Source organism: Penicillium bovifimosum (assembly GCF_028826915.1).
Source record: "Penicillium bovifimosum strain IBT 22155 chromosome Unknown utg000005l_segment0_segment0, whole genome shotgun sequence".
Lineage (NCBI taxonomy): Eukaryota > Fungi > Ascomycota > Eurotiomycetes > Eurotiales > Aspergillaceae > Penicillium > Penicillium bovifimosum.
The window spans coordinates 2,203,977-2,225,948 of record NW_026622714.1 but is presented as its reverse complement, the minus strand read 5'-3'; the positions used below and the strand labels follow the sequence as shown (position 1 = coordinate 2,225,948).

The 21,972-nt window shown below is 50.4% G+C and overlaps 11 protein-coding genes across 11 annotated transcripts; 5 read left to right on the top strand and 6 right to left on the bottom strand.

Annotated features, from left to right (window-relative positions):
• Positions 1-508: 508 nt before the first annotated feature.
• Positions 509-905, top strand: N7515_006016 (uncharacterized protein; the record flags this gene model as incomplete). The annotated part of the gene is made up of 2 exons (XM_056666760.1): positions 509-535; positions 726-905. The coding sequence occupies 2 exons, from the start codon at positions 509-511 to the stop codon at positions 903-905; spliced, it is 207 nt and encodes a 68-aa protein (XP_056520356.1).
• A 549-nt stretch (positions 906-1,454) lies between these two features.
• isn1 (IMP 5'-nucleotidase ISN1) lies at positions 1,455-3,033 on the top strand (the record flags this gene model as incomplete). Its single annotated transcript, XM_056666759.1, has 7 exons — positions 1,455-1,464; positions 1,530-1,540; positions 1,591-1,611; positions 1,664-1,678; positions 1,735-1,882; positions 1,946-2,880; positions 2,941-3,033. 7 exons carry the CDS (start codon positions 1,455-1,457, stop codon positions 3,031-3,033), a joined length of 1,233 nt encoding a protein of 410 aa, XP_056520355.1.
• A 602-nt stretch (positions 3,034-3,635) lies between these two features.
• N7515_006014 (ATP-dependent 6-phosphofructokinase) lies at positions 3,636-6,109 on the bottom strand (the record flags this gene model as incomplete). Its single annotated transcript, XM_056666758.1, has 3 exons — positions 3,636-4,787; positions 4,848-5,309; positions 5,369-6,109. The coding sequence occupies 3 exons, from the start codon at positions 6,107-6,109 to the stop codon at positions 3,636-3,638; spliced, it is 2,355 nt and encodes a 784-aa protein (XP_056520354.1).
• Positions 6,110-6,889: 780 nt separating this feature from the next.
• On the top strand, positions 6,890-7,153 carry N7515_006013 (uncharacterized protein; the record flags this gene model as incomplete). The annotated part of the gene is made up of 1 exon (XM_056666757.1): positions 6,890-7,153. The coding sequence occupies one exon, from the start codon at positions 6,890-6,892 to the stop codon at positions 7,151-7,153; it is 264 nt and encodes an 87-aa protein (XP_056520353.1).
• A 255-nt stretch (positions 7,154-7,408) lies between these two features.
• On the bottom strand, positions 7,409-7,747 carry N7515_006012 (uncharacterized protein; the record flags this gene model as incomplete). Its single annotated transcript, XM_056666756.1, has 2 exons — positions 7,409-7,581; positions 7,633-7,747. 2 exons carry the CDS (start codon positions 7,745-7,747, stop codon positions 7,409-7,411), a joined length of 288 nt encoding a protein of 95 aa, XP_056520352.1.
• A 681-nt stretch (positions 7,748-8,428) lies between these two features.
• On the top strand, positions 8,429-10,050 carry N7515_006011 (NAD(P)/FAD-dependent oxidoreductase; the record flags this gene model as incomplete). Its single annotated transcript, XM_056666755.1, has 3 exons — positions 8,429-8,486; positions 8,543-9,087; positions 9,163-10,050. The coding sequence occupies 3 exons, from the start codon at positions 8,429-8,431 to the stop codon at positions 10,048-10,050; spliced, it is 1,491 nt and encodes a 496-aa protein (XP_056520351.1).
• A 415-nt stretch (positions 10,051-10,465) lies between these two features.
• Positions 10,466-12,511, bottom strand: N7515_006010 (mediator of RNA polymerase II transcription subunit 17; the record flags this gene model as incomplete). The annotated part of the gene is made up of 3 exons (XM_056666754.1): positions 10,466-11,736; positions 11,798-12,183; positions 12,240-12,511. 3 exons carry the CDS (start codon positions 12,509-12,511, stop codon positions 10,466-10,468), a joined length of 1,929 nt encoding a protein of 642 aa, XP_056520350.1.
• A 649-nt stretch (positions 12,512-13,160) lies between these two features.
• Positions 13,161-14,102, top strand: N7515_006009 (SDR family oxidoreductase; the record flags this gene model as incomplete). Its single annotated transcript, XM_056666753.1, has 4 exons — positions 13,161-13,471; positions 13,534-13,641; positions 13,705-13,861; positions 13,917-14,102. 4 exons carry the CDS (start codon positions 13,161-13,163, stop codon positions 14,100-14,102), a joined length of 762 nt encoding a protein of 253 aa, XP_056520349.1.
• A 190-nt stretch (positions 14,103-14,292) lies between these two features.
• Positions 14,293-16,159, bottom strand: N7515_006008 (glycoside hydrolase family 1 protein; the record flags this gene model as incomplete). Its single annotated transcript, XM_056666752.1, has 4 exons — positions 14,293-15,213; positions 15,273-15,413; positions 15,473-15,895; positions 15,962-16,159. 4 exons carry the CDS (start codon positions 16,157-16,159, stop codon positions 14,293-14,295), a joined length of 1,683 nt encoding a protein of 560 aa, XP_056520348.1.
• Positions 16,160-17,392: 1,233 nt separating this feature from the next.
• Positions 17,393-18,612, bottom strand: N7515_006007 (zinc-dependent alcohol dehydrogenase; the record flags this gene model as incomplete). Its single annotated transcript, XM_056666751.1, has 3 exons — positions 17,393-18,084; positions 18,140-18,430; positions 18,492-18,612. 3 exons carry the CDS (start codon positions 18,610-18,612, stop codon positions 17,393-17,395), a joined length of 1,104 nt encoding a protein of 367 aa, XP_056520347.1.
• A 499-nt stretch (positions 18,613-19,111) lies between these two features.
• On the bottom strand, positions 19,112-20,601 carry N7515_006006 (glycoside hydrolase family 76 protein; the record flags this gene model as incomplete). The annotated part of the gene is made up of 3 exons (XM_056666750.1): positions 19,112-19,681; positions 19,734-20,437; positions 20,493-20,601. 3 exons carry the CDS (start codon positions 20,599-20,601, stop codon positions 19,112-19,114), a joined length of 1,383 nt encoding a protein of 460 aa, XP_056520346.1.
• Between the last annotated feature and the right edge of the window lie 1,371 nt (positions 20,602-21,972).

Below are 21,972 nucleotides of genomic sequence, written 5' to 3'. Positions count from 1 at the left end.
CGTTCTGTCCCGCCGTTGTGGAAGTGTTGTCCCCCCGCTTGTCTAGCTTGTCGAAGCAGGTGCTGCCGGGGGACCCCTTCGATGTCAGACAGGATGGCAGCCGTTCAGTCCTTATTCCTCCCCCCCTCTATCTTATGTCTTAAATGTGCCGTCCCCCCGCTTGTAAAAGCAAATGCTGCCGTGGGACCCTCGATGGCATACAGGATGGCAGCCGTTCAGTCCTTATTCCTCCCCCCTCTATCTTATGTCTTAAATGTGCCGTCCCCCCGCTTGTAAAAGCAAGTGTTGCCGTGGGACCCTCGATGGCATACATACAGTTTTATTCTTATGTTTCTGTGCTGGAATTAGCAAGGATAATGAAAATATGAAATATTCAATACTGATCATAGTACATAGTAGTACATCATATCTGTAGTGGTACATGGCACTGTGAATATTCTCTCAGAGGCTTGAAGAATACAAGTCATAGTTAAGTACGTGGGTGAATTTCCATTGAGGAGATCATATGATGGGTGGGTTGTCCCTTCCCACTGGTGTAAGTACGTGCCTTCCTGAATAGGAAACCACCAATCTATATAATCTCCCTCCCCAACTTTCCCTTTTTTTTCTCTCCTTCAACTTCCCATCTTCCATCCCTTCCATCCCTCACTCCACCTTGGAACCATCCATCCATCCATCATTTCCGGCGAGCGTATCCGCACCAGAGTTTTCCTCCATTATTGAAGAGTGGCAAGGTTGCCAAAGACGGCGTTTCTAAGAAACCCCCCAAGAAGACTGGAAGCTCGAAAGAGTCTCCAACTTTAAGACGCAGAAGAAGCATGCTGATCGGTCATGGTATCGATGTGAAGGCCGCCGGCCTGAGGCTATATCGAATGGCCGCCGATGCCCCAGAGCCTCCCCGTTGAATTACATTTCCCTGGGTTCTGGGAGAGTGTGCGCAGTGACTTCTTCTGTCGATAGAATGAGGAAAACTCTGGTGCCCCAGAGTTTCCTATTAAATTACATTTCTCAGGCCGGCGGCCTTCACGTCGATATTATGACCGATCAGCATGGCTTTCTTCTCCGTGGTAAAGTTGGAGACTCTTTTCGAGCTTCCAGTCTTCTTTGGGGGTTTCTTAGAAACGCCATCTTTGGCAACCTTGCCACTCTTCAATAATGGAAGTGTCGGTCTCTATCGTTGTTGATAGGCTCCTCTATGCACTGAGTCGGTGACTGCAGCTTCCAACGCCTAATTACAATAATTCATCTTTGGACATTCCTTGAGCATTCACATGACGAGTCCTGAAACAGTCCATCACGATGGCGGCTAGCAAGGCGCTTAGGCGGCTTGGGATATAATATTTAAGCGCACCCACTCACAAGGGACGTGCGCCACTAAACCAGCCAGGGGCCAGATCATCCCATCGACATCTACTTGACCTATACACAGTAGCGACAGTACTTCTTCACAAATCATGACAACCCGTTATAGAGTAGAGTGCACGTCATCTTACTCCCATGCTTAATTTCTGTGGCTAACTTGATTCTAGATGCCCTCAAGGTACGACTACCCCTCGGTCTTAGCCGGCCCTCACTAACTCCGCATTACAGACCCATCGTCGGGATCAACTTGTAAGTCACTTCACCCGCTTCAAAGGGTATTCTAGAGGCTAACAGATATCAGATTGAATGGATCAAAGTACGTAGTCGGTTCAAACAAGGTGTGGTGGCCAACACTAACGGTTACCCCTCCAGGGCCTGCTAGCCGTCCCCTTTGTCCTGCATTCCCAGCCCACCGCAATCTACCAGGAACATAGCGAAGGGCTGAAGTCCGTCGCCGCCGACACCCACGTCCGCTATGCAGAGATCATGCGAGATGTAGAGCGACTGGTAATCGATCACAGTAAGTATTTCGTCAAAAATTAAAAAATCATGCATGCGATCGCCACCTAATACGTTTGGCAAGTCCAACACCACGAACGCAATGCCCCAGGCAAATCCAAACTCAACCTCCTCGTGCCGACCGTCGGCACCTTCTTCACCCAGCTGTACCTGGAAGATGCATTCAAATACCAAGACCAGCAGCGATTCATCAGCCGACGACGCTTCGTCGCGCCCTCATTCAACGATATCCGACTAATCCTCAACTCCGCCCAGGTCATCGGCCTCGTCCGCTCCAGCGACGTGAAACTAGTCACGTTCGATGGAGACGTGACACTCTACGATGACGGCGCCTGTCTCATGGCTGATAACCCAGTCATCCCCCGTATCCTGCGTCTCCTGCAGCAGGACCGTAAGGTGGGCATCGTGACGGCGGCGGGTTACACCGAGGCCCCGAAGTACTACGAGCGACTCCAGGGTCTGCTCGAGGCTATCCACGGGTCAACTGACCTCACTGAGGACCAGAAGCAAGGTCTGATTGTCATGGGCGGCGAGAGTAACTTCCTGTTCCGGTTTGATCCTACCTCGACGGCTAGACTGGCCTATGTGCCGCGCAAGGAGTGGTTGCTGGATGAGATGCAGGCTTGGAGTGAGGATGATATTACCCAGCTGCTTGATATTGCTGAGTCGGCTTTACGGGCTTGTGCTTCGAATCTTAATCTGCCGGCTGCGGTCCTAAGGAAGGATCGTGCTGTTGGTGTTTACCCGGTTAATGGGGTTAGGATTAATCGGGAGCAGTTGGAAGAGACCGTTCTGGTGGTGCAGAATACGGTGCAACGGTCGGCTGTTGGGTCGCGTCTGCCTTTCTGTGCTTTTAATGGTGGGAATGATGTCTTTGTGGATATTGGTGATAAGTCTTGGGGTGTGCGTGCTTGTCAGCGCTACTTTGGGGGTATTGATCCGGCTAAGACGCTTCATGTTGGTGATCAGTTCTTGTCGGCTGGTGCTAATGACTTTAAGGTGGGACTGATGGCTGGCTGTATGGTTTTCTTGGACTTTATACTAACTTTATCTTCTTAGGCACGTCTTGCATCCACGACTGCCTGGATCGCAAGCCCGGCTGAGACGGTGGACCTACTCGATGAGTTGGAGAAAACGGTCAACCCGGAGTAGCCATTGGTAGTCATTTGGAAAGCATCATCGATTCTTGGAGACTTTCGTGGGCCTGATTTGGTTGGTGCAATCTAGGTACTGGGCGACATCTCCCAATATTACGATAACATTTACTTGCATTGTTCTGTTCTTAAATAATGGAATTTCATCATTCTATCTACATGATAGAAAAGCGTCAAGGGAAATCAAGAGCACCCGAACTCCCAGGCATAAATGTCCTCTAAAGTCTGGACTAGTTGCATAGCATCATACAAAGCGTAACGGACGTCCAGCACCATAGACATCGGCATCTCAAGGTAGCAGATGGCTCGCCGACCAATGTTGCAACAAATATCAAGGATATCGTGCATTATTGGCTAATTTCCACAATTGGTTGGGAAGAGGCTAAATCTTTATGGATTGAACCCAGTTCAGGGAGAACTGGGAACCGAAGGGACGGATCGGACTGTCGCAGGATCTGAAAGGTGAGGGAGACACGGTTAACACTCGCTTCGAAGGGGTCCAGGGGTGAATAGTCCATGGGAAGGTCGTCAAAGGGTCCAATGGGGGACGTCGCAGGTGATAAAACAGGGTGAACAAGCAAAACTCGGGTTGTCGACAATTTACGTACTTTCATAGCAAGACCATGTCTCGTTTTGGCTGGCGTGGGAGCGTCCAGACAGAACATTGACGACATCCTGTAGCTCAAGCCAGAACTCGGACTTGGGGCGACGACGCACCCAATCAGTCTCGGTAGCTTCCAATCCAGTCTCACCGCCCATGGGCGAGAACAGGACCTGTGAGCCCTTGATACCAATGACAGAGGACGAGAGAGGGTCGTCAGCGACCTGCGCACGGCTCTTACCCGCATATCCTTCAATGTGCTCCATACACCGGATAGCCATACGCAGAGCACGGACACGGTCCATGGGCGAGGGCTTTCCACCTTGCTGGAAGTGACCTGGAACAGCAGAACGAGACTCGAAGCGGCCATTGGCCTCCTCCTTGATGATGTCGGCAATTACCTGAGTGGTGTATGTGGCCGAAGCAGTTTCGTTGCGCAGGATGATCTTACCCGCACGGTTAGCACCTTTGTCGCGGAGGAAGTTATCACGAAGGAAGTCGATATCGCGTGAGAGCATCTTAATATCGATACCCTCCTCGGGAATGTAAACTGCCACAGCACCGACAGCAAGGCCAGCCGTTGTCGCAATGTATCCAGACTTGCCACCCTGAGTCTCGATCACGAACACTCGGCGACGGGAAGACGATGCGGATTGCCGGATGGCATCGCAGAAGTCAATGAGGGTGTTCAGGCAGGTGTCGCTGCCCAGAGAGTACTCGGTTCCGGGGACGTTGTTAGAGATGGTGGCTGGGAGCACAATGAGCGGAATCTTGAAGGCTTCATACTTCGCGCGAGCCTGGCGCAGTTCGCTGACGGCGGTGAAAGCCTCAAATCCACCAACAACAAACAAAGCATCGAACTTGTAAAGCTCAAAGCACTTGGCAGTGGTCTCCATATCAACAGACGGCAAGCTGCGGTTAGTTCCAATATCTGAACCACCCTCGTTGACCCAGCTATCGGCTTCCAGCCAAGTCACTTCACGAACTGAGCTAACCGGCTGGTCGGCGTGGTGACGGCACAATCCGGGGAAACCGTTGTGAATGGCCAGCGGTGTGTGGCCACGGGTGAGACAGTATGCAACGGCGGCACGAGTTGCTTGGTTCATACCACCAGCTGGGGCACCGACGTGGATGATAGCAATCCGCATTCTCTGTGAGTAGTAAGTAAGTGGGGAATCTTAAGAGTTCGAACAGCCCGGGTTGTCTCCTACCTTGCCTTCGGGAAGACTCAGCTTCGGGTGCTCTGGGGTCGCGGTATTCAAGTATGCTCTGTAGTGCTCTTTGAATTCGGGATCACGGAGTTTCATGGCGCCCTCGAAGTCTTTGGTATCGATCTTCGCGGCGACATCTTTGGTGGCTTGGACCGCCTCCATCAGAGGGGTACGCATGATCTTATTCTCACGGATGGTGATAACCGGCGAAGGGGACTGAGGCGACATTTCCAGCACAGCGCGAACAGCCTCCACACCTTGTAGGGTTGACAGCCAGCGGTCGTAGGCGCATGCTGGACCGCCACGCTGGGTGTGGCCCAAGATGGTAACTCGAGTGTCCAAGCCAAGCCGGTCAGTGAGAATATCCTTAATCTTCGAGCTAGAGACCTTGTTCAATTGGCGATCTTGGGCTCCCTCGGCGACGATAACGATGGTACGGCGCTTGCCTCGTTCGGTTCGGTTCTGTAAAATAGCAGAAGTCAGCCAAAGCAAGTGCATACAATGAGGCTTGGATAACCCACCTTTGTGATTACGGAACACATATGATCTTCCCAGCCATCCTTCGGAGGCATCTCAGGGAGGAACAGCCAGTCTGCACCAGTACTAATGGCAGACATCAGAGCGAGCCATCCACAGTGCCGGCCCATCACCTCAATGACGAAGCCACGCTGGTGAGAGAATGCAGTATCGAAGACATCGTCGACGGCATCACAGATGCGGGTCAAGGATGAGAAGCAGCCGATAGTGGCATCTGTCCCGGACATATCATTGTCAATTGAACCCACCAGACCGACGATGTTCAGCACCTTGTACGGCTCCACCTGGCTAGCGGACAACTCCCCTGCGGAAACGAGGTCTGCCAGCAAACTGGGCCACTCCGCACGGAAGACATCAGCACCAGTCAAACTACCATCACCACCGCAGACGACCAATGCATCGATACCGCGCAAGACCATGTTCTTCGCCGCCCTCATACGGCCGGCACGCTCGCGGAATCCCTTGCTGCGGGCAGAGCCAATCAAGGTACCACCACGGGACAACCAGCCGCGGACATCTTCCCAGTGCAGCTGACGGATCATGTTACCACCAGCTACCAATCCCTCATATCCTTCGAAAATGGCGTAGGCTTCGCAGTCGCAGTGAATTGCCATACGGACAACGGCGCGCACAGCGCCGTTCATACCGGGGGCATCTCCACCAGAGGTGAGAACACCAATGCGACGTCTCTTAGCTGGTTGAATGGGAACCTTGATGGGGTCCATCTTGTATCAATTGAAGCTTTCAACCCGGAAGTACAGGTCGACAATCAGAATAAAATGAAAATAGATTGAAGGAAACACGCAGGAAAAAAAGCAGCCGATAAGCGTTGTAGAGCCTCCAATTAAGTGCAGGTGGGATATGGAGGGGTCGAACCCAATCCGGTGAGAGAAAGTGGGCAGAAAGTGGGTGCTTTGCGTCACTGACGAAACGCGTGAAGCTAAAGGATCAGCTTGGTGTAAAGTGGAAAATTCAAGTGGTGAACGCGACGGAGGATCTTCTAAAATACTTTGTGAAGAGTCTCAGATGATTTCAGACTGGTCTGATGTTCTAGACGAGCTCAATACCTTCGTGGTACCTGCGTTGTTCTACAATTTGGGCTGCAAGAGCTATGTCACCGCTTGGTCAATTCAGGTTTAGTGCCGGCGGTGAGGATCTGCTTGACGTCAATGGACTTGCTCTGTTTGTTTTGTTTGTCTGGACTTGTTTGGATGATGACATCTTCCTCGGTTCTGCTTACTCCGTATCTTGTTAAAGTTGTTATTCTCGGGACATTACGGTTGGTGGTCATGATCCTTCCTCATACAATTGATTGGCGTTCTCCTTCAATATACACTACTGTGGCTAGCCAATTGACATCCAGTCTCAGGCCGACGAGTGGGTGTAACCACCTTTGGAGAAAGTGGTCTGACCAGTAATGCCTGTGTCGCCTAAAGAACCGGATGAGAGGAGCACCACTACATTGTGCTTACTCCGATAGTTGCCGTCAACTGAGTGCCCAGACAATGGTCATAACACATGGTGACATGATTGTCCTGGAGCTTTCTTACTGGCAAAGCATCCTACGCATGGAAAGGACAACCGCAGCACTTCTGTCAGGTGCCAGTGGCACCGTGCCACGACTTATGTTCCTCCCGAGCCACGTTGTTGACACCGATATGTTGTGTCTGCAGTTCTTGGCCGACTTCTCGCGTACAAGAAAGGCTCCACGGATGGCTTCAGTCGCCGATGGCCATATGATCAGAACAAGTGAATTCTTCAAGCACTAAGTACAGCAGTCTTGGTGTTGATCCGACTCTTTTTTAAGACTGTCTACATCGTGGTAGCGACTCTGAAGAACTAACTTCATCTTTCTCGATTGTATTAACAATTGATGAGAATGCTAACGAGCGTGACTACGGTCGAGCCAAAGATCTCTATTAAAGGTATAAGTGGTGTCGCGGGTGTTCAACAACGAGCATGAATTATCTAATTCCTGCATTGTCAGCTTGGATTTGGAATCGAAGATCGGAATCACCTGTAGCTTACGCTGAGCACGAATGGCTACCCTCGGTCGTTGGGTCTTTGCATCCACCCTCGCAAAGCTTGGCATGTCCAACATCGCCAGGGTTCTTGCAATGGAAGAGGATATTCTTGAGGTCCTTGCCCTCCAGGTCTGAACCCTTCAACACGTCGTTGAGATCGGCTTCGGTGAATCCTATTTCTCCAGTCAGCTCAGCGCAGCGAGAATTGACGTTGTCTCAAGTACCTTTGTCCTTGATCAGGACATCAGCGCAATAATCAAAGCTAGGCGTGCACGTCTTTGCTGCCAGGCCGGTTGTTGCGAGCGCGAAAAATGTAAGGATGATTGAACAGGACTTCATTGTGATGTATCCAAAGTTTGAGATGCAGGGAGAGAGACTACGTCGGAAGGTGGAAACTGTTGAACTATTATATTGAGTTCATACCTCGTAAATAAACACTGTGATGTGGTCACACATGACGAGCATTCGCATCCCTGACTACGTAGACTTCACCTGAAAATCTTGAAGCTTGTTCCTGGGAAGTTGGTGTGGAATGCTTCTTCGGAATGTATCTACGCCATTCACATTCCTCATGTCCAAGTCTGGCAAGATTCTTGTTGATCTCCTATCAAATCACTCTCAGTCTCGGGTCTTGATGCTAGATGTATGGACGGGGAATGAGCAGCTCAATGCAGTCAGAGCCGAGAAGAGTCTCGTGGCTCGTTAATATTACATTTTCCAACCCTCGTGGTCAGACGGAGGAATGTGGAGGTCGATGCTTAGCATTGCCCTGGATAGCTCACTCGAAGTATGGAAATCAGACGAAATCAAAGATGCCAATATGGACAATAAGATGTTCTACATTATGTCCATACACATAAGCAAAAGGTCTCCAATGAGGCAGGTCTACCCGGGGAGATAACGAAGATACCCCGCACGAGATCTGGCAGCTTGTATACACTCAGGTCTTTCCCTGTAGTACTGTGGTAGAAGTATCGATTTTATCCTTAAATACTTCAGACCCTGTCACTCGATCTTGCCATGGCGCCAAATGATTTAGGTAACCATTATCGAACCCATGCCGATGAGCCTACATACCGTCACACTTGGCCCCTCAACGACACCATATTCAGAATGAAATCTAACAAATTCCAGTCTCAAAACTGGTCACAAGAGATCCAGGCCTACCACGACCAAAACCCACCGAATCCTACTGGCAACAAATCCCACATGCTCTCGCCAACACCCAATCCCCAAATCTTCCAACAGACCGCGACTTCGCCATCATCGGCTCCGGAATCACTGGTCTAGCAGTAGCCAAGACTCTCCTAGAACGGCATCCTAGTGCCACAGTGACCGTATTGGAAGCCCGCACGCTCTGTTCTGGCGCAACTGGACGCAATGGCGGGCAAATGGCTGCCAATGCCGGGGAGCAATATATGAATCTGGCCGAGACTCACGGGGCCGAGACGGCGGGTAAAATTGTGGACTTCACGTTCCGCAATCTGGAAAAGATGCAGGAGTTGATTGAAGAATATGATGCTGTGGAGTTGAGCGAGATGCAGCGGTTGCAGAAACTGCGAGTGTTTCTGACGCAGGGGAAGTTTGACGACTTTAAGAAAAGCATTGCTCGGCTGGAACGAGATCATCCCGATAAGAAGGGATTGTATACGATTTTGGATGCTGATACTGTGGTGGAGGTGAGTCAGTTTATCGTGCACTCTCTTTTATGTGTATACCACCCCGGGACAGACATATTCATTCCTTCTCTATAGAAATACGGCATCCATGGATCCTCCGGCGGAGCCCTACTTCCTGCTGGAACAGTCTGGCCATACCGTCTCGTCACCAAAGTATTCGCAGCACTGCTAGAAAGATACCCCAACCGACTGACAATCGAGACACACACCCCCGTCAACACCATCGAGCATCTATCCCCATCTGCTTCACCCACTGCTAGCACTTACGCGTATACACTGCACACCTCTCGCGGCCCACTCCGAGCAGGGACAGTAGTCCACTGCACGAACGGATACAGCGGCCATCTCCTCCCTGATCTAAGAGGGCTCATCCACCCCTTCAAAGGAACAATGACAGTCCAAGACGCACATAACGCCGTCTCAAACCAGGGATCGACTATCTCGTGGGGCTTCCACTACCCTCCCACGTACAACCCGGAGACCAAACGGCTCGGCTACGGACTCTTCTATCTAGCACAAAGTGCTAAGACCGGGTATTTCTACTTCGGCGGCGAGAATGCACCCCTTGAATATTCGGTTTCCGGTGACGATAGCTTCGTCGCGGAAGAGTCAGTTGCACATCTCGAGAATGCTCTCCCGCGTTTCTTTGGTAAGGATGATAGGTCCTGGCGATTGGTTAGTTCGTGGAGTGGGATTATGGGGTATTCTGCTGATGGTCTTCCGCTGGTCGGCCGGCTGCCTTCGTCGCTGACGGGTCGGGAGGGCGAGGGGGAGTGGATTGCTGCTGGCTTCAATGGGTATGGCATGGCGAATAGTTTGATGAGTGGGGAGGCATTGGGTTTGATGATTCTGGGTGAAGATGTTAGTAGTTGGCTTCCAATTGCGTACGGACTGGGTGAAGAGAGACTCCGGGAGACGCTGACGGTTCCTGGGGCCATCAATGCCTTGAAGTCGAAGCTATGAATGATAGTTATGCACGCTCGCCGTCGGTATGTGTATGAGACTTTGTGCTAATAGAAGATATTGCATTTCGATTTTCAGCTTGACTAACTGTCATTCGAATGAAGGGTATCGGAGTTCTCTGTCTATGTTCACATGTTTGCCAAAACTGAAGTGTTTTTTTTTTTTTTTTTTTTTTTTTCAATCACGGACCCGCTTCACCTCGCGAGCTATCACCATGGCTTTCATTTGAAGCAATAAAAAAGCTTGGGAAACAAAAAGACATGGACTCGCGGGGAATCGAACCCCGGACCACTCCCATGCTAAGGGAGTATTATACCACTAAACCACAAGCCCATTTGATGAAAGTCGGCAACCGAATATCGGCCTAAGGTGGGCTGGAGTGGAGTGGTTCGGCTCGGCACCAATCGGCCGTAGGTCAGGAACGGGACAACTCGGTGGTCACGAACTCCATCAAAGAAGGCTGGTCCGGTGATGCAGCGGACGATGACCAAGTAGACGGTGTTGACTTTGTATCGCGTTTTTCCCGATTTCCGCGTCCGGTACCATCGATACAGTGGACTTTGTAGACCTCGACGGACAACTCATCGCGGGAAAGAGCAACCTTCATCTTTCTCCGTTTAAAGGAATTGGGAGAGGAGGGGGAAAGCAAAAGTTCACCATGTTGAGGGTAGATCGGGTCCCAGGCGCGATTCGCTTGGGCATCTCTGTCGTCCTTGGGTTTGGCCGGTTCGTTGGACGCAATGGCGAAGACCACGTCAAGCAACAAGAGATGTGTGATAGCGGCTTCCACTTCCTGTCTTTGAGAAACATGGCCAGGAGACTTGAAGTCCGGATACATGGGACTATTGAATGACACGTTGAAGCTAGTCCCAAATGGTGGTGAGGAAAGGCTGGTGCGGACTGCGATCGAGAAAGAGCCACGAGGGGTCAAAATCTTCCCACTAAATGTGGACTCAAAGGGAGCGAGGAATTGTCCAACGAAGGCCTCTACAGCTGGAAGATGAGCGGCTGGGGCCTGCTTTCCTATGGAGAAAGACTTTGTGGTGTACGCTGGAGGGTTCAACTTTGCAGATTGCAAAACACCGAAAAGGTCCTTCAATAATGATTGCACCCAGCGTACATCGGAAATGTGCTTGATATAAGTTAAAACCGGCCGAATCAGTTGATACTCGGGAATAGATGGCTTTTTAGGGGTTAAGGGGGGCGGGATTTGAGATCGACGGCGCAGGTTCTGGCGGTGGGCATACGCCAACAAAATCCCGATCGCATGACCTATCCCCTGTGCAAGAGTAGTTCCTTGCCGCGTGATGCCATCTTCGGGTTGCACTTCATCGGCATCCACCAGATCCAGTAGGATCTCAAGGTCGTCGGAACCAGGGACTTCTATGAGATTCTCACGAGTCGTCACGCCAAAGCTCGCAATCGCTCGGGCTTCCCGGACAAGCTCATGGAACAGCTCTTCTTCGAATAGAGTATCACGGGCTTGTCGAATGCGACTCTCAATGGTGTCTCCGCCATCCAAGGCCGAGCGGGTCGGTTTAGAGTAACCCACCAGTCGACCATCTTGTATCACCCGCACACGGACATAACTGGCTTTGGAGGGTACCACTCCTTCGTCCAAGTGTAAACTTCCATCTTGCGCTCGGTGAAGGGGGGCAAGGCCTCGGTCGCGGAAAATTGGGGTGGCTGTATTCAAATTTGATTAGAAGATGATTCGTGTGGTGTCCATGCCACGGCATGCGCTTACATTCGAGGAACCCATATTGCACGGCCAAATTTCGCCCATTACGGGGTGAACGGCAAATCCCCCACCCTTTATCCTTGATAGCCAATACCTCATTCCAATATCGGGTCTCCGCCGCGACCTCGGTTTCAAGTCTGGACGCAGCCTGCAGAAGCTTGTTGGCGGCCGCCTTGAAATTTTGGATCCGCCATCCTCTCGATACCACCGATATGTCTTTGGCAGCCGATGCCGGTTTTGGGGGAGGGTTCACGACTTCGGCATGGAGGGAGCCAAGGGGCGCAATTTGCTTGAGGTAGGGCGAAATGGAGGTCTCGGCCTGGCGGGGGAGCTGTTTGGATAGCAAGAGAGATACAAAATCGAGGGCGAACAAGGTCTCCATGTGAGCTTTCCTAGAAGGTCATCAGTTTGTATATTCAAGAGTCCATCTCAAAGCGATTGGACTCACATGGCGAACTCGGTGATCTCGGTGCGCCGCTTGTACAATTGTTCCAAGCGCTCTGTCGAGTCGAGATCGGTCGCATCTTCATCACTCTCATCTTCCTCGCTCACTCCATCTTTATCTGCCTCCTCGGCCATCTTTTGGCGAAGGACCTCTTCGTTCACATCGCGAAAGGAGCCCCACTGGCTGTTGATTTGCGCGATCTCCACGGGAAGGGTATCTGGACGCTCACGCTTCTCGTGGATATGGCGCAAAGGCAGAGTGAAGGAGTCAGCCATGGTGACAATTCACCGGACAGTCCACCCCACTGTGGCCGCTAGCTTGGGAGGTGAATGAAAAGATTGGCTTAAAAGCAGAGCAGTAGTAGAAGGACGACTCACCTCACGGGTTCGATCCGGTGACGTAAAAGCACGTGATCTCCGTGCTGTAAGTAGACGAAATACCAAGGCTTGATTTCTTCCTCTTTGATTGTTGATCTAGTGAGAAGTTGGTTTCTGTATGAAATGGTAATTATGAAAAAAAGCATCGAATCATAGAATGTGTAGGTAACTTGGACTGTTAGAATCGAAACGTTCAAATATCCTCCATAACGTGCAAGATATATACCTTACTCCCCCGGGTCCACTCCAGTCCGAACGTCGTCTCACAGTTTTCGATGGAAGAACCTAGGTATCAGCATAAAATGCAATAAATCTCCATTGAATAGATAACAGGCGTGGAGGTATATTGATGGGCTTCCATGGAACTGATTGTATCAAATCACGGCAGCGAACTGCTGTGTTGATCTACGCGTCTCCGCTATTCCCAGGACATCCCACCTTCAACCTCTTCTCCACGCAATTGCCAGAACATCTAGAATCCTCTTATTTACCCAGTATATCGCCAATCAGACTTCACAATCACCTGCCATACTTCCGCAATCCAGCAATGGCCTCATATCTAGTGACCGGCTCCTCCCGGGGTCTCGGATTAGCACTGATAACGCGCCTAGCAAGCCTGCCAAAGTCCGAAGTGGGAACCATCATCGCCACCGCTCGCCGAGACAATTCCGCTCAAATCAACGAGATTGCCAGCGCCTCATCAGGACGAGTGCAAATGGTGAAACTAGACGTCACCGATGAATCCAGTGTGAAAAAGGCCGTTGGCGTAGTAGAGCGCCAACTGCAAGGTAAAGGGCTCGACTATCTAGTCAACAATGCCGGAGTGACAGACTGGTCTCCAACGGGGTTGGAAGGAATGTATGTTGGGTGCTTTCGCTGATTCGCTCATAGCGTTTTGATATAGTTACTGACTTTAATAGGGACAATCTAAACGAGGTCTTGAATGTGAACGTCACGGCGCCTCATCTAGTGTCGCGCGCTTTTCTGCCTCTTCTTCGCAAGGGCGAGAAAAAAACAGTAATAAATATGTGAGAAGTGCATCATTGTCGCATGGGCGTGGTCATACTGTTTGAGAAGCTAACCAGCGCAAGATCGACGACCCTTGGCTCTGTAGCTATGGCCAATGCGTTCCGACCCCTGCCTACCCCGGCATATAAGATCTCGAAGGCAGCATTGAATATGCTCACTGTGCAATATGCCCAGCAATATGCGGACGAGGGCTTTACTTTTCTTGCGATTAGTCCTGGTGTGAGTCAAGATTTCCGGTTCCTTTCCGTTCTTTACAGCTTCGCTAACAGGAAAGTGGCTTCGCACTGATCTGGGTGGTCGTCGGGCTCATCTTTCAGTTGAAACGGGTGCTGAAAAGGCAGTAGAAATCATACAAAAGGCAACGCCGAAGCAGAATGGAAAATTCCTGAACATACATGTTCCCGGATGGGAGGCGCCAGAGGGCGCAGATCAATATGATGGCGAAGAGATTCCATGGTGATACATACGATTATCATATCAATCGAAACTTCAATTGTGATATCTTGCGTACGAAGTCCTATTCTTTGCCAGGAAGGAATGGTCACAAATGCAAGAGTGGGTGGGTTGTGGGATATCTAATCCCATTCTCCGCCATCAACCCAACGTTCTAAGACAAGATCGATCACATGCAAACAAAGCCGCTCGCCACTTCAGTTTTTCTTATGCTGCCGAGTCCTGACAAAGTCCACCAAATCAAAGAAGCTCTTCTTGTAGTACCGCTGCTGGGTCGTGCGATTGACAGCTTGGATACCAAATTGTTGCGAGTAGTCACCAAACTCCCAGTTGTCAACGAAACTCCAAGCCAGCGCTCCCATAACATGCACACCGTCTTCATATATCGACTTGAGAATCTCAGACATGAAAGAAAGATAATACACACTGCGTGGTGAGTCGAAAAGTTGATCAGAGAGCGCTTCCTTCGTCGACTCCCCATATACCGGGAAGCCAAACTCTGACACAAATACTGGGCTTTTGAAAGTATTCCAGAGGTAGAAGAGATACTCCCGGAAATGTGTCGGCGTGATATACACGTAAGATCCAGAGCGATAACCAATATTCCATCCATGGACATTTGTCCATTCTTGCGTGACGCAGTAGGGGAGAAGCGAATTCGACCCTGGTTCACTGGCAGCACAAGCATCGATACCTTCGTCAGGCGGCGATACAACCGTAGCGGTGTACGGGTCGACGCCGAAGAAGTCGGATGTTTTACCGATGTATTTCAGTTCGGCTTTACTCAATGGCTTTGCTCCGGGGAGTGTTTTCAACACGGATTCCGGGTACTGCTTTCCCAAGAAGATTGGGTTGCCGAAGATACCCAGCTGCATCTCTTGGAAGCGATCAGCTGCCAGGACATGGCTGGCGTTTTTCGGATCTTTGGGCACTCCAAAGTTGTCGTTGAATTTGATACCCATTTTTCCGGTGGCCTTGAGCGTGTCGCGGTAGAAGCGATAGACCTGAGCATGTGCCTTGACGACATGGTCAACGCCTTTGAAATTGAAAGCATAGAGTAGGGGCTCATTGAAGGTCACCCAAATAGGGACTCGGTCTGCATAATGCGAAAGCAAAACCTGCGAAGTACCATATCAGTCTTGTACGCCGATCGATCATGCATGCATGGAGAACATACCTTGCCGTAGTTGACAAATGCGTCAACAAAGGTTTCATTCTGATAGCCCGCATTGTTGTAGCCAATATCGGGGCGTCTCTTCATGTCGTCATCAGCGACAAACATCAATGGGCTATCGAAATGCAGCATCGTGACGACTGGCTGGGACGGTTGTCAGTATTTAGAGCAAGATAGGCATAGGAAGATGATTTAGTACTGACCTTCATTCCCGCCTCAAGAATCGTGTCAATCAAGTCATCATAATGATCGATGGCCTGTTGGTTAACAGGAGTCCCCGGATGAACAAACGGCAAAATGCGTGTCCAGGGGATTGTAAAGCTGTAATACTCCACACCCATCGCTGCCAGCCGCTGGATATCTTGCTTGTACAAGAAGTAGTTCTCGTTGGTGACATAGTCCTTAGGCTGACTGTCTGATACCAATTTCTCCAGCAACGAGGGGCTCCGACCTTCTAGACCGATCGCGCCTTCAATTTGAGCAGCGCTTCCTGCTACACCAAACACAAAGTCCTTGGGGAATGTGTAGCAATCGGTGGGTCCAAAATAATCCGGCGGTGGCAAGACCAGCTCACTGCTAGGCACGGGGGTGGGACTGACAGTGGTTGAGAACAACCCGGTGGTAGTCTGATAAAGTGAGCTTCAGTTCTTTCCCTCGAATGTTGTGCTTTTTGTGGAAGTTTGGAAACATACATAGTTGTGAAGGTCCGCCTGTAACCACATTGAAGACCACGCGGCTTGCCCATATGGGTCGTCCGTGTCAGTGGCACTGATCTCGGTTTGCCCCGGAAGCCAACTTCCCCAAGTCGACGTTGACAAGCTGGTAGTCAGATGTTTGACAGCATCTGTATACACCGGGCCAAATTTCTGTGTTTTTGTTGGGGATGGCATCGACGTTGCATATCTTATATATGGATTAGAAAGGCGTGGGATTCAGCTCTTCGTGTACATATTACATACCGAACTGTCTCGTTCAGTGTATACGAGAAGGGCTGGAAGTGGTAACTTGGCTTCATATTCGAGTGCCCTGTACATTGTGGTCGTGCGGAATCACCGGTTGTCGTCAGATATACCTCCTGTGCCTGCGCGGCCGCAGCCAACGCGGTAAGACCAATCAATCCTCGCATTGCAAACAAAAATGCCAAAAGTTGATCTTGTTATGACCAGCCGGGCTCGTTCCTGAATAAATAAGTTTCCTCAGGTGTCAAAGCAGAGACATCGGCGAATTGCCGGCCCCATTATGGAGCAGCTCATTGTCGGTCCATGGAAACAGCACATGTATGGCGTCAACCCTAATATGGAGGACCCTCAACTGTGATACGCCCAATGCCACTTAGTCTTCGGACTAACCCACCAAAGGTCATTGATCGTCACCAAAACGCGGCTTGTACCGACGAAGTTGCAGTGTCTGGTTGCATCACCCCTGGCAATTCCCTGGTTCTCCGCATTGTCCCCTGGGGCCCCTCATCTCGTAAACGCGGAGAACGCATTTAGGCAGTGAAGAGTCTTCTTCTAAGTTCTTCACACCAAGTGGGGGCCTTATCCTGCTAGAGGAATTATCGTGACGATCCCTTGCCTCACAGTATTCGCGCTTCGGAAGAACAAATTCCATTTCGTTGGGGCGGGAACGTACATTGAACATAGCACTTCCGTTCGCATAATGTCCTATACGCTCTTGTATACAAATAGAGAAGCCTCCTTCATCCAATTGGGCTTGTGGTTTAGTGGTATAATACTCCCTTAGCATGGGAGTGGTCCGGGGTTCGATTCCCCGCGAGTCCATGTCTTTTTGCACTTTTGCTTTCGAGTCTCTGCCGAGGGTGGGGACTCGATTATAGAGTTTTGCAGTTATTTCACCGCCTTTGACTGATATACCTAATACTGGCAGTTCCTTCCAATCAGCTCGCATGGCTTAGCGGTAAAGCGCATCACTAGTAATGATGAGATCCTCGGTTCGATTCCGAGTGTGAGCAATTCCTTTTTTGGTTTTTCATTTTATTGTGCGCTCAATTGGTGCGGGGTTAGTTATGCAAATTTCTTCTCTTCGCAAAGAACCATCACAATGCAAACGACCTCGTAGACACTGGACGGGGAGATATAGTAGTAGTTCCAAGGGAGCCTTGTTCACTCCTCCCTGTTGAAATCAATCACAATACGCCCAGAAACTTCCCCCCTCCGCAGTTTCTCCACAGCCTCCGGCATGCGATTCAACGGGTACACTTCGCTGATCTGCTGCAATTTACCCCGACGAGCGAAATCAAGCGCCATAGCAGTATCCCTTCGGCTACCAACCAGGGTGCCCTTGATAGTAAGATTCTTGAAGCAATACTCACAAGGATCAGTGCCCAAAGTCGTGGATCCCGCAGCCGGAAGACCAATGCACATGATAATACTCCCAATGCGCTGTCCAATAAACGAAACCGCAGTCTTGTATGCAGCAGGAGCAGTCACGACGACTCCATGAGCGCCAACCCCATCGGCAATGTCAATAACAGCCTTAGCGGAGTCCTCGACTTCCTTGAAATCCACAAAGGCCTCTGCTCCCATCTCAATAGCCAACTTCTGCTTCGACGCTCCCGTGTCCACCACGATAGGACGCATGCCCATCGCTTTGGCGAGCTGTACACCTTGAATGCCCACGCCGCCACCACCGCCTGGGAAAACAACCCAAGCCCCCGACCGAAGATTGGACTCAAGTAGGGACCTGTAGATAGTGCTCGCGCTGCACATAATGGGCGCTGCGATTTCGTCGGGTATTCCATCTGGAATTGGTGATGCATACCGCGCCGGTGATACCAAGTATTGTTGGTAGGTTCCTATTACAATTAGCCAGTTGGCCCATAACAATACATAAAGGTTGGTTGCCCTTACCTGCCGTCATCAGACCAGTGTGAATTGCCGCCTTGCAGTACGTCTCCTTGTCATCCCAGCAAAGCTCACAGGATCCGCATGTATCCATAATCGGTTTGATGCCGGCTCTGTCGCCTAGTTTGAAGTTCTTCACGTTCGCCCCCACTTTCACTACTACACCAGCACCTTCGTGTCCTGGGGACCGCACCCCGAACGCGGACATGGGCGGGGTCCCTAAGTCATTTTGCATCAAGTGGATGTCGGATGAGCAAAGGCCTGTGCAATTCAGCTTGATCAAGATATCGTCGGGGCCTATATGAGAAGAGTTAGTAGCTGTGATATTGTATGACCCGGGAATTGGGAATGGGGTTACCTGGAACTGGTACAGGCACCGTCTGTACCTCGACATGGAAATTAGGACCTTCGTTGACTACCACTCCTGCTTTACAGTGAGTGGGGATCTCGAATTGAGGGATATCAGTGATTGAGCCCATGTTGATTGTTTTTCTTTTGACGAGTTGGTGATGATGAGGTATGAGCCGAGAACTTGTATCTTAAATTGAATAGCTGGATGATGCACAGTATATGCAATGCATGAAAATGGGTAGCCGGAGTCAGACCGAGGCAGCATGCTGGGGAAAGTCATCGCCAGTGCAACCCCTCCTTCTTCCAAGTTTGTCCCGTTCATCTTGGATTGGATTAGCATGAAGATGCGGGGATGCACTAAGGATTGTAGTATATCAGTAATCAGTAACTCCGCACTGCCTCCGGTTATCCGAACTGACAATCTTGGAAGATCATTGGGGAGGCTTGAAAATAGGGCAACTGAGCGCGAGGATAATATGTCAAATTGAATAGATTATTCACACAAAATGCCAGTCACGCCTTGAAATTAATGTAAAAAGAATCACAGCGCATGATATACTCCATAGCACAACAAAAAGAAATGCATAAATAAGAGCAGCATCATGGCTAAAAGAAAAGAAAACAACTTCATTCCCAAACCATCCACCCGCATGTTCCAGCAATGAGGACCATCATCAGCACCGTCAGAATACCCGCCCCAGCTTTGTCACCCGTATTTATGCGGCGTTCGAGACCGGGCGGAATCGTCTCAGGGGGTTTGGATCCTGCGTTTGGATTTCCTTTGCTCGTCCCGCCGTCATCCTTGGTGACTGGCGATGACACCCGGTTAATGAGATTAGCCTGGATAACTTCGAGAGTAGCCATCTGTTGCCCGAAGTCCTTCGTTTTGTCCCATTTCTGATCTGTCCACTTCATACCGCATACGTTGCCGTTGACACCTCCGGTACAAGTCTTGGCAGCTGCGCGGGCAGAAGCTTTGAGTCGTTTCATCAGTGTGTCAGCTACGGAGGGGGCCATTTGGGCGGTTTGGGCCATCCAGCGAGCGAGATATCCCTTGAACGAGCGCTGGTCGACCATGCAGGTATTGACTGACTCGCATGCTCGCTCGAACATCACGTCGGGTGGGTCGTGGGAGAAGAAAATGCTTGAAGATTCGACGATTCTCTCGGTGCGCTTCTTCCATTTGGGATCTTCGGTCTGTTTACGGTGTCAGATATTGTTTGAGGCTTCCGGACTTAAGTTTGCTTACCAAATTATACATATTGGCTGCGCCCAGCAAGTATACTCCGGCATTGTAAGTCCACTCAATCTGGTTGATCGGTTTGCAGTCTGTGAGGAGACTGGCACCGTCCCAGAAACGATATTCGGGGGTCATGAATCCAACATCGGCAGTCCAGTCCCAGGCCTTTTCAGCCCATTCTTGGTACGTCGCGTTGTGGGTATATCTTGCCAGACGAGAAGCAAGGTTGAAGAACCCACCGGTAGAGATGGTGTTCTTATAATTGTAGCCATTGTTCCACGTGAATATCTGCCAACGCAAGCCACCACCGCACGATGTATCATCCCAACGGGGGGCTTGTGTGTTGAAAACAGCCTGCGCCATTTCTAGCCACTGGGGCTGGTCTTCAGGAGGATTAGGGAAGTTTCTCTCCGCGGCAGACATGGCAGCGAAGCCCCAGAAAACTTGGTCGTCGTTTCCTTCCGTTTGGGTTTGATTGTTCGGCATGAATGCTTTGTTCTCTCCGGCCTGCCAGAGCATACCTTGTATCGTGATGTCATTCCAAGTATCGTCGCCCGTGTAGAACCAATAGTCAATGAGTGCGTTGAACATGGCACCGGCCTCCCACCAGTAGTACGGATCTGGCAGGTTGCCTGGGTTGTCGCCAGGATTCATACCGGTGTAATAGCTCATCATATTGGTGGCGACTTGTCTAGCGGCCTTTTTGATGGAATCTTTGGTAACGAGTTAGTCAGTATGCATGGTGGCACTGTAACCTGAAATACTAACCTCCATCCTCAAGATCAAGCTCTATTGCTTGCACGGTCGAAGTGCCCAGTAGAGCCGCAGCCAGTAGACCCATCCATGATGGCTGCGATGTGTATTTCAGCACGCGCATAGCGACTTATGCACGGAAGCCCCCGACGCTAGAAGCGCGGGAATGACCTTCAAGATTGGCCCAAAGCTGAACTGCTGACCCCGAATTTCACAAAGATGGGAAACCAAGGCGGCCGAATTTCTGCAAAGTGATTCAATTGTCCCTGGTTCGGGAATCGCGTACGAAATAACTCAATTTCGAGTTTCAGGCGACGTGATATAATGAAGAGTTCCCCAACCTTTAGCGGGATGGGTTATAGAAAGACGAAAGAGAACCCTAGAGAACGTCAGGGCCTGCAAGAGACAGAGATGGGAAAGAGAATTGAGTGTGTATGTGGATCGGAGACCACATTCCAACTGCCTCAGGAGCACTGGCATGGTAACAAGGCGTGGTTCCCTAAACCTTTATCGCAGCTCCTGTAGGGGGCATTGAACGAAGGCATCTTCAATTCTCGAATGCATTAAGCATGAGTTCCACAGATACAAGATCATTCTACCCAAAATAGATCAATGAAACCACGAAGGTGCAACGGAAGCCCGGCATTTCCATGGTCCATCTTGTTGGCGCTCCACAATGAGCCATCGGCGTGGCATTCCGGAGCAGCTGTCAAACAGATCAAGTTGATCAGTTAACAGGGGCCAACGAATCAGACGAGGGTTTAGCTGATTAGAGGAGGCAGTGGATAAAGGGTGTGGGCAGGATGGTTCAAGGCCGCAAACGACCGCGATGCAACGATCGCCGCATTCCGATGTTGTAACCTGTGCCCCTGTTCAGTAGGGGCCCGCGCCTTGTTGCTTGTCTTTGTGCTGACCGGTACACTGAAGCGATACAATCAGATTGTAGGGTTCCTTCCAGCTTAAAAAGTAACAGGTGACTCTGTGCCCAGGCTCAACTGCGTTGAAGAGGTTCGCGTCCAGCCTAGGGGCTAGTTAGAGCTTCCAAGGTCTCGGCATACCGCAGGGGTAAACCCCTAGGGAGGCTATGTAATATCGACCTCCCCAAAGGACAACTCAATCCTGAACAGAGGAGACACATGCGAGTCTCTGAAGGTCTAGTTAAGTTAGGGTGTACGGAGTACAAGTAGTTTGTTTGCTCAATAATGAGAAGGAGGACAAATAGGTGTGTCTGCCTTGTTGCCTGATTATCCTTGTTCCTGATTATGTGGCCTGAACTCTAAAGTTGCAGCCTGAGTTCTCTGCCTGGTTTATCCGGCATTAACCAGTTGGCGTTTGCGACGTCTTGCAATGAAAAGTGCAAACTTAACAAACATTCAAACAATTTTACAGGAAGAGCTCAATATAAATATTTGACCATACTACTAACCTGATAAACAAGGCCAGAATAGGAAAATGGTCAACTACTTCATTCCCCGTCGGAATCAAATGTCGTCCC